Genomic DNA, 11,408 nt, shown 5'->3' on the forward strand with positions numbered 1-11,408 from the left:
TGCCAACTATTTTTTAAGTTATTACGTTTGTTTTCCTTTTATTTCTTAAGCAATAGTTGAACTTTTTGTTATTTATGCATAAAACATTACTTTTTCATTTCTGTTGGTATTGAATCTCGTGTATATTTATTTAATTTTCTTTGTTTAATTAACACTTTAAAATTAACCACTTTTCACTACGACACAAAATGCACTCCTTATTTGCTTTGTTATTGATTTTCAGCATTTCATCTTTTTGCTTTTCCTTTGCATGCAATTCTAAATCTTCGCTTATTTACTGCTTACATATTTTATTTGATTTTTTCTTTTTAATATTTTTGTTTAAATCAGCACAACACAATATTTACTTTTTCTTTTTTTTCTTGTTTAAATTATTTTCGCACTAATATATTGGGCAATGGCTACCAACTTCTCGTTCGCTTGTCTTCAACAACACTGTTTCTTTTATTTTTTCCAATTAGCGCAAACCACAACGCGAAACAACCACGCTCAAAGAAAGTAAAAAACAGAATGGAAATGAAATATTAATTTCTCATAAAAAATCCCTTGCCGTGTTTATTTTGTCTCTCATCTTCAACGTTTTTTGCATTGATAGTGCTTGTCAAAAATTCTGTGTTGTGTAATTGTTCAATTTTCTGCACAACATCAATTCTTAAAGTTACCAGACATTCATTCAAATATTCACTTTTCGTCCGAAAAATAATTTAAGCAATACGAACCGAGTAAATTGAGGGACCTATGCGAGATCGAGTAAATTGAGGGATATAGGTCGTGTGCGAGTTAGGCTAAGTTGCGTTCTAAATGAGGGAAATTCTAAGTTGTGTCGATAATGTATTGATGTGTCGATACGTGTTGATAAATGGCAAAATGTGTGCAGTGCAAAAAATCCCAAAAAATCTCCCATTTGGTTTAGCATCAACTTAGCCTAACTCGCGTCCATAGTATATTATGTCGGTATAGCAGCGAATGTTGGTATTTATCAGAATTTCGAGTAGGGTTAATTAGATAAAAATTAGGTGTTACTATTGTGAAAATTATGTGTAATAAATGAACAAATAAATAAATTTAAAAACTTTTAACCAAAAATATTAAGTACAATAAATAAATTAATAAATATTTACATATGTGAAGAAAAATCGTGATATAACTTTTTTCACTTGTCTTATTTAGACAGTTTGCTCAATAAGGACTCGAATGAGAATAATTTGCCATAAAAAAAGAATTCATGCAAATGAGTTCATTATAAATAAATCAACTGTTTAAGTCGAAAAATGTTGAATGCAACCTTTAAAAATAAATTTCCCACAAAGGATATTACAAAAATTTGAAATACATGCTTAAATCAGCTTAAGCCAATGGAAACAAGCAAGTCTTAATATTATTAATAATAATACAATCACACTGTCTCATTTAGGCACCAGCTTATTTATATTAATAAGTGAACGTTCACATTATAATGAGCTCATTTATGCAACTGATAGAACTTTTGTAATACGGCGTTTACATTGGCCGAAAATGGCTCATTTTGAATGAGCCATTTGAAAGTGTTTACATTCGTTCTATTTCATTTGTTCTCATTTCAACAGCTGATTTTTCAACTTGCATGTTGATTTGATTTTTGGCCTGTGCCAAAAAAATGATTGCATGAAGGTTAAATATGCCTTCAAACCTTACATTAGAAACTTAAAACATATTTTTAACTTCGATTAATTACTTTTTGGGAAGTAAAAGTTCTAAAAAGCAGTGCATCGTTTTCAAGAAAATGCAACCACCAAACATTTGTTTACCTTTTTTTGTAAATATGTTAAAAACAGCTTTTTCAAACTGTCAAAATGCCATGAAGAGCTTTCATTTAGGGTATGTTCAATGGATTCCTTTGCATTTGGAACGTATGTGGAATGCATTCGAACGTCATTTATACAGAATGTGAGAAAATTGCTCATTTTTGTGCTTGAAATTTTATATGCAAGAATGAGCCATTCGATACTCATTTTCGATTTTTGACCAAAATGAGCCATTTTCGGCCAATGTAAACGCCGTATAAGCTTTTATAAAATTCATTTAATAAAACATCACACAAAAAATATTTTAAATATTGATATTAATTTTATATCTTAACAACATTTTCAATTAGTGAAATCAAGATTTTATTAAATATTTATTTACTCTGTGCCTTTGCTTACAGCTCAGCTATTGTTTGTTGGCATTTCACATATAAAACATATGACACATATTTCTAATTTCAGTCATTTCCATTTTGAGAAATTTATTTTTATTTCAAAATTTCTCGCTTTAAATGAACTAATTTATTGATAATGAGCTTATATCTGTGAACGATTTTTGAATGGTAATTCATATTCATTAGTGGCTAAAATGAGCAAAACCGCCTAAATGAAACTGTTTGAATGTACTATAACATAAATAGTTTTAGCTACAGTGAAAACATGATATTATAGTGCTCGCAAAATGTGGTGTGAGATGTTTTCACAATATTTAATTAACATAACAAACTACTACTAACTGTTAAAATTTAAGTGTTAAGTATGTGTTAAATAATTTATAAAATTTGTTATTTCATGCTTATTTAATAAATTCAAACTGTCACATCAGCTGTTAACTATTTATTCACATGCAAATTCGGAGAGTGATAAAAATCTTAGTGATTATTTTTTCAATATGCATTCACGTTATTTCAATTTAACAAATTAGCATTTCTAGACAAATTTAGCATGTAACATATCAATGTTTTTTATTTAATTTATGTAAAAATAAAACAAAAATGGAAATCTAAGCACCTGACTAATTTGGATTTTAATTACACATACTTCTGAAAACTCATAATCAGTTTAACGACGCTTTTTTTTTTCTTCATATATTTGTTTAATATTAATATATTTTTAATTTTATAAAAATATTATTGTTTATCACCTAACTTAATAACATTTTCAGCTTGTACAATAATAATATTAAAATATTTCTAATTATTATTAAACAAAGCGTATCATACAGTATTCAACTGACAAAGTATTTTATAAAATATTAAATAATAAACAACTTTCTACTTTTATCAAAAACTTAAGTTTTTCATTTGAAAAGAATAAAAATTATTGAACATATGAATAATTAATATAAAACTCATTATAAAAAAATATTCTATAATGGCTAAATTTTGTGAAACATTTTTTTTTCTATGAAGTGATATCAGTACTAGGCTTTAACTACTTACTAAAAACAAATGTATTGAATTAGTGAATTTCATAAATTAATTTATTCTATATACCATTTTAACACAAGCTTGACATTGTACTATGTCACTATACATTTTGACTATAATATTCTAAATTTTAGCGCAAGATAGCAAAAATCAGTTAACCAGTCTGGCAGCATTATAAAACAGCTGATATCAAATACATATGTTAAAAAATTCATAACAATAATATATCAAAATAAGCCGCAAGCTTACTAGTAAAATAAATTAAGTTATAAAATAAAATAAAATTTGTTCTAAAAAAATATGTACAATGTACAGCGTATCTTTTTTAGGCCATGCAAGCAATTGACGAATATACATAGACTGAGCACTAAAGTAAAGAATAAAATTAAAACAAAAACAATACCGGCGGTAAATACAGAAATACCTCAAAAGCTTCTAAATAAGAAATTAAAAACTCCAGATTCAATGTACATTATAAATGAAATAGCTGCAAATATAATCGACGAAAGTATAGAACCATTTTTATCAAACACTCAATGTAAAACAGCAATCGAAATAAATCCTGGTCTTGGACTGTTTACGAAAAAACTATTAGATCGAGAAAAACAATTTGATAATATATTACTATTTGAATCTACGGACGAATTTCTGTCCAAGCAAGAAGAATTACATGTGCTCTATCCGGAACGTGTAAAAGTTAAACGCGGTGATTTTGTAAATCTATCGAAGATAGTCTATCAAGATAAAATGGATAATGGCACACGTACAGAGGAATTGCTAGAGCATGTACCTAAAATGCCATATAATGAAGGTATAATCTGAAATTTATTAACAAATATGTTAACAATTTTAAATAATAATTATATAATTAATATTTTAATAGGTATTAATGCACGCATCTTTGGTGTAGTTGGCTCATACAATTTTTTCAAGTCCCTAATTAATTTTCTGGTGTTCCAAAATGGTCTCATTGCTTACGGACGGTATGAGTTGTTTGTAGTTATGCCTCCACCAATATACATTGTAAAATTATTATGCTTATAAATATATGTTTTGTAGTATCTTTTGATTCCTATATGTTTCCAGCACCTTACCTGCTCTGGTGACTTAGGTTATATGTTTTATCGCGCAACATCAATACTGTTTCAAATTCTATTTGAGTATCAATACATAACGAAAATTCCCCGCGAATATTTTATACCACCTGAAAGTCAAAGCAAAATGAATCCAAAAAGTAAATTACATCGGGTAAATATTATTATATTATTTCTTAAAAATTGAAGTATATTTTTTAAACGCAAAAAAAATTATTATAAATTAATATATCTAAGAAAAGAATACCTTAAAAAGTCTTAAAAGAAATTGAATTAATTTGTTAAAATCTTGCTTTGCTTTTTTTATGAAATTTTATAAAATTGTTTTACTCTATATTACAGGTTAATTCTATAAATACAGATTACTTGTACTTAGTAAAAATTTCACCTCGGCAGAATTTAAACGACTTTTGTTCCATAGCTGATCTTCCTGCGATGTGGTATTTTATTAAACAAAACTGTGTAAGTCGACGTAATCGTGTTGTGCCAAATCTTGAGTAAGTTTAGTATAATAAATATCTTTCCTTTTTATTATAAAATACAATTACTACAGAAAATGGATACCTGGTTGTGGTATTAGAGTTATAGCCGATGCTTCAGTACCAGAAAGAATTGAATTTATGTATCCTAATGAAGACACTACCAAGCTGCCTGAATATACTAATCGTTGCACAACAATGCATTGTAGAGATTTCCATCAAAATACTAATATATATACACAGTTTGGTGATCTTAGCGGTAGCCAGATACTTGCACTTTTTACACAGTTTCGTAATTGGCCTGAGTATAATGAGTGTCCGTTCACGGCTTCACTGGAAAGCTGGCTAATAAAAATGAATACAACAGATGATGATAGTGCTGGAGGCATTGATATATCAGAAGAAGATGATATGCGCAATGATTTAATGGAATTAGATAATATGTCCTATGAACAAGAAACTGACAAAAAATCTGCAGGCAAAACAAAAAACACGATAAACTTATGATTAATGAATAAGAATACATATTATGCACGAACTCCATAATATTTTTTATCATGATTGTAAATAATTCTATAAATACAGAGAATTGTAGTAGAGGTTAACAATTTTATACATATACATATGTAATTTAACTATTCTTAAAGTTTTGTAAACATTTTGATCATTTAAAACATTTAAAAAAATTAACTTTCTAATATTGTTTAATATTGTTTATCGCATATGCTTTTAAAACCATATAATATATATTAAATATATTTGTGTATGCTTTCAAAATCGAGTATGTATGTATATAAAATATAATTTTATTTAAAAATTATGTTCAAGATACCTTTAGAGAAAAGACAAAATTATTTTTACACATTTAAAAGCATTTATTCCAATATTGAAGAATAAGATATAGCAGATAAACTTAATTATATATATAAAATGTTATACCCAAAAGCACTATCTTAATTGAAAAGATTATATATGCAGGAAGTAGTTAGTGTAAACCTAGAAATTCTTCTAAGTATTTTTCTTTTTTCAATCTTCAAAGTATCAGTTTTTCACGTAATATATATCTTATGAAAAAAAAACCTAACATAAAAATATTGGAAAATATAATATAATTTATAATTTATTAGAATTTTATTTGCAAAACTTTAAGAATAACGCCGTTTAAGTTGTTGCTACTTTCATTGAATTTCATTGAAAAAATTTAATTTAATAGAATTTTTTTTTATTAATTATTGAAATCACTTTTGTACATCGTAAAAATATGAAAACATTTTTTGAATTGTTTATAAGTTGAGATATTATATTAAATAAAAATATATATAAATTAAAATTAAAATATTAATTATATATTAAGGTTGGCACAATCTCCTTTTGTTGCACGTTTTGAGCCTCGTGCGCAAGGTTTAATAAGATCAACTGTGATTTGTGGTAAACCATCATCACCAAAACGTGACGCAAGCGAAATTGATTGACGTACACAGTCTACCATTAAAGTAGTAGGATCAACTCCTAAAACATAAGATAAATGCGCATTGCGGCACGGTGCACCATCACCGAATTTATAACATATTTTATTAATTCTGATTTCGCCATCACTACATTCATTCTTGATACATTCTGGTATAACATTATTTGGTGCAAGTACGAGCATTTCATCTTCCTTACAAGGACCTTTACGGAATGCTATATAGCAAGCATCCGAATCAGGATGATATATTGCAGCTGTAAATAATAATATCTTCATTATTTGCATACATGTACATTAATCAAATTATTATTTATAAATATGTATGTTTTTTATATTTACCAGGTGCGCAGTCACATATCCAATCGTCGACTTGATCGCCAGGGTATAGTAATTCATTAGCTTTACAACGTGTTGGTGAAAATAAAGGCACACGACCCTGTATTATAAAAGATTAAGTTATTATACATTTTATGTTTACAAATTGAAAACAATTTTTTTTTAATTGATTACTTTTTAATAACCATCGTTTCTTAGAAGTCTTTCACTAGCATTTTAAACAAAGACTTCGTACACTAAATAAAAATACTGTTTGCATCATTATGATCATTTTCGACTTGGTTAAAAAAAAAACCCAATTATTAAAAGATTTTATGTATGTATACATATATTATATATAATTACGGGAAATGCCTTGTTTTTTTTTTAAACAATTAAAAAAATTTTATTGTAAATACTCACAGCAAGGTTTGATTTTTTCTTATCAACTTCGAAATGATCTGGAAACTCGATTTGTCCCACAGCACTACCGATTACGATAGTTATTAGTAAAATGTTTATGTTAAGCGATTTAAGCATTTTATAAAAATAAAAATTTGAAAAATTTGCGTATAAATAAATAACAATAATAGAAATTAATAACAAAAGTCAAAGCTGATAAAATGCAAACCGAAATCTAACTTTCTACTGATTAATTCAACAAATTATTGTGCGTCTTCGATCTTGTTAGCACTTTGCCTAGTAAATCACAACTGAGATTGAAACTCGAAGCTAGCAGTATAAAGTGAAGATCTTAGTCTGTGATTAAGTGTTCATTTTATTCGCAATTTGTAAAAAGTTAAAAAAGAGCAAGGGAACAACCTGTTTTAAGTGTTTTCATTTATTTTATATGAATTAAAAGATAAGCACAAACTAATCTCCAAGAATCGTTGCAAGAAGAAAGAGCATCATTTACTCTCATCATTCATTTCAGATCATATCTGGTATTTATACCAAAAAAATAGTGATTTTCTTTATACCAAACCCAATAATATATTCTATATTATTTTTGTTTAATAGCATAAATCTGGGAATTTGTTTATCAAGCATGTAAACTCAATATAAAATAATATATAATTGAAGAGTGCATCACAAAAACAAATTTGTTAGATCACCAACTGGAATTCCCGAAATTTATAATATATGTATGTTTGTAGATACTCATCAGAAAGATAACACTATAAAAAAAAACTAAATATAATAAAATGTCGTTATTTCTTAAATGCTTTGCATTTATTACATAATGAACCATCATGAGGATCGCAAGAGAAAATTTTATTTGCTTAACAACATAATACAAATATTTAAAAAAATAAAATATTTTTATTATATTATTTCTTCATCCTTATGTAAGAAAGCTACAAATCCTAAAGGCTTTTAAATGGTACTTGAGGTTTGATTTGCCGAATAATTGCCGAAGTGAGTGTACATCAGCGCGAATGGAAATAGTTGCTATAGTTAATCTATTTATTATTTCTCCGCACTTTAACTTTGCTCCTTAGAAATCCTGGCGACTATAACTCATCCCGCTGAACCCTTTTCTAAATTGTAATCAGATCTTTATCAAATATTAAATAAGGTGAAGCGTTGGCACATAAAAATAAATGAATCTAAATCTACCTAAGTCATATTTACTATGAAAGGAGACAGTTGTTTTAAAATTAAACTAAATATGTAATAATTTCACAATTAAATACTGCAAAATACATAGGCATGCATTTGGATAGGCGTCCTTCATCCACTTAACATATCATTCCTCTTACATAAAAGTGTGTTAAAAGCAGTTCGGACCTACGGCATTTAGCTATGGCGCACAGCAGTAATATCGAAATTCTTCAAATACTCCAATCAAAACTCCATGAGAAATGATATACTCTTCATAGTACATAACTAATGTCCAAATCTATCGTGATCTTAATAAATCTCTAGTGGAAGTTGCAAACAGAACTTTGACCTCGTTATTATATAAACACGTATTAAAAAAATCAGAATGCCAACCCGGTGATTGTAGCACATATAGGCGATTTCAAACCAATATGGATATATCATACCTATCGCACCTATCACATCGCATTCTCCGATTAAGTATTGCCTGATGTTTACTCTGCATGCTAGCTTTTTCCAAAATATTTTAAAATTGAGTATGCAAATTTCAAAAAAGCTATTTGAGAGATTTAATAACATACATTTATAAAACCTTCATAATCAATATGAAATCTTCTAGTTTTGCCATGTCGTTTTTGCAGTACTTACAACTTAATCAAGTTAATCTCGGTTTGATTAATAATATTATCCAATAAAATATCGAGACGTTGCTTTCTCCGGCATATTTTCATATAGTTGTGTATTATTCAACTCAAATAGTTTCCCAAACTCATTTCATTCGGAATACGACATATTATATTTATATGAGTTCTTTTCAATACTCAGAAGAGATCTATTTTCGGAACTTTTTAGTCTTATCGAAGTCATAAGCTTCATAGACATAAGTCTGCAAAAAAAAAACTGCACTTTCCTAGCAGATGGGTAACTGCTATAACCCAATCTTGCTGCAACCATTCCCAACCATTTAATTTCTTCAGTTTCATATAGCTGTGGTAAGTCTCATATAGCTGTGTTGATGATAATTAAATCATCTATACATATTGTTTTATATTTGGTAAGATATTTTAGGAGTTAATATACCATAGAAGGGATCCAATTTTTTGAATTTTGTCTACTTTTGTTGCAACAGGCTGCTTTAATACGCTGTTATTGACAAATTTCTACGGATCACATCTTAAGAATTGTACCGTGGTTTCTGTATTTATATTATTACCTTCTAATATAAAGAAACAATATTTTTTACAAAACGAAAGCCACGTTATAAGCGGAGTTAGACTTCAAACTAGAAAACCAAACAGTTTCAATTTACTGTAACCTTTACCCGCGCCGTTTAATATATGGTATATTACACTTAATAAAACACTTATAAGATGTAGATTTATAAGTAATATTTTTATAAAATTTATATTGAATACTATCGTGTTTAGTTTAGCAAAAACGGCCGCGAAAGGCATGAAATCCATTTCTTTTAATTTTATTATTGTTTACTCATTTTTTTAAAAGAGCTTTTATAAAAGTACATATATATATCTTCATACATACAAACATCATTTGTTTTAATGCGATAACAGTTCCATAAAATTTTTAAAAAATTGAATTGAATATTTGCACATACCTACATATTGTATTTATTTATTTTTGTTTTGCTCTAATTATTTAAGGTAATAAAATTATATTTTCTTCCATTCATAAAGCCGTTTGTTTTAAATAAAAACCGAAAAAGCGATTCATATTCCAACAAAAAAAAACAATTTATCAACTATTTATAAATCTAATTTTATTTCTATTTCATATTAAATAAAATAACATTCGACATTATTATATAGCTAACCACCGAAGAACAAGATACTTAAGAAACACGAGTTTCGAAGAGCATGGATATCTTCCTCGAATTACTTGGTTCCAAACGGCATGATTTTTGTGTATGATTTAAAATAGAATAAAATATTTTTTAAAATAATTTTTTTTTAATTCACACTCTTGAAACCGTGTCCCGCAGTCTTGAATAATGCAATTTCATTAATTATTTTCTTCGAAGCTTATATTAAATTAAATTTCCACCAAATATATTTTGTAATTTATTACAAATCATTCGAACAACTGTTTAATATAAACATTATTAGGATAACAAGTTAAAGATCAGTGGCGTAACTACATTTTTTAGGCCTGTAAGCAAATTCTAACTAAGGGGCCCCTATCAACATACTAAGGGGCCCCTCTTTTTATACTCTTTACACGAAAAATGTGAAAAGGGTATAAAGGTTTGTCAAGATTTTCGTAACGCATTAAAGGAAACGTCGGAAATACCATTAAGTATATATCAGTACAGTATATATATACTTTTTCAGTTCAAACTACTCTCTCAGCTTTTGAACTCTCCGAATGAAACTTTACACACATACTTTTAGCCGACCCTGTTCACCATTTGATTTGATTGAAATTTGACGTCTATTTCTTGTAGCTGTGATATAAACTTAACAATCGGATATGAGGTTTCTCCGTTTTTAATTAAGGTATTTAAATAGAATTTGGTGTATACAGTACTGATATTTGCAAAAGACAACGTACAAAATTATTTTCAAATGGGTTTAAATCTAGATATAGCTTCCATATAAACTCTCGATTACGAGACATACTTTTCTTAGAAAAACTTTTTTATTTTATAAATAGGTTTAATATTTTATTTGAAGTACATACATATTATGTACTTTAAATTTAAAATTTACGTGTCTTTTATAAAATGCAATATGAAGTTATTCCAACAAAAAACGTTTACAAACATTTATAGTGGGGCCCCCTAAATTCGGGGGCCCGAAAGCGTTGCTTCCAGTTGCTTACCTGTAGTTACGCCACTGTTAAAGATATAAATTATATATAACATACAACTTTTTATAATTATATTAGTCGTATTTTCAGTTATAAAAATTAGCTAATTAAGTGGTTAAGGTACCTTGACTTTGAGCTTCAAATTTGGCAGAATACGTGTTCGATTTCTGGTATTTGCAGTCTCAAAAAATTATTTACGTATAATTAAATATAATAAAAATTATTGCAAGACCACTGATCTTGGGTACTTGGCAATACTCGAAACAGCTGTATGGTCAACCAAAAATTTAATTAATTAAAATAATATTTAATGAATTTTTGTTGTTGTGGTTTCACTACTGTTCAAAAAACTTCCTTAATTTAATTATAGTAATTTTAATTTATTTTTATTGTATATTTTAACGAAA

General features: G+C 27.5%; 3 protein-coding genes across 4 annotated transcripts in view; 1 reads left to right on the forward strand and 2 right to left on the reverse strand.

The window, feature by feature from the left end:
- Positions 1–11,408, reverse strand: part of LOC119685396 (CD2-associated protein-like) — a 188,862-nt gene that overhangs the window by 45,774 nt on the left and 131,680 nt on the right. Inside the window, exon 1 of one of the 2 annotated variants that reach the window (XM_038099661.1) lies at positions 91–568. The exons of the other annotated variant lie outside the window; for it this stretch is intronic. The gene's annotated coding sequence lies outside the window, so the exon portion shown is untranslated. Of the gene's footprint in view, positions 1–90; positions 569–11,408 lie in introns of those variants that run through there. 2 annotated transcript variants of the gene reach the window in all.
- On the forward strand, positions 3,335–5,400 carry LOC119685400 (dimethyladenosine transferase 2, mitochondrial-like). The gene is made up of 5 exons (XM_038099668.1): positions 3,335–4,025; positions 4,098–4,237; positions 4,301–4,462; positions 4,651–4,805; positions 4,862–5,400. The coding sequence occupies exons 1-5, from the start codon at positions 3,515–3,517 to the stop codon at positions 5,292–5,294; spliced, it is 1,401 nt and encodes a 466-aa protein (XP_037955596.1). The 5' UTR covers positions 3,335–3,514; the 3' UTR covers positions 5,295–5,400.
- Positions 6,074–7,293, reverse strand: LOC119685402. Its single transcript, XM_038099672.1, has 3 exons — positions 6,994–7,293; positions 6,595–6,691; positions 6,074–6,509 (listed from the first exon to the last, which is right to left on the reverse strand). The coding sequence occupies exons 1-3, from the start codon at positions 7,108–7,110 to the stop codon at positions 6,130–6,132; spliced, it is 594 nt and encodes a 197-aa protein (XP_037955600.1). The 5' UTR covers positions 7,111–7,293; the 3' UTR covers positions 6,074–6,129.

Source organism: Teleopsis dalmanni, chromosome 2 (genome assembly GCF_002237135.1).
Source record: "Teleopsis dalmanni isolate 2A chromosome 2, ASM223713v2, whole genome shotgun sequence".
NCBI classification, from domain to species: Eukaryota; Metazoa; Arthropoda; class Insecta; order Diptera; family Diopsidae; genus Teleopsis; species Teleopsis dalmanni.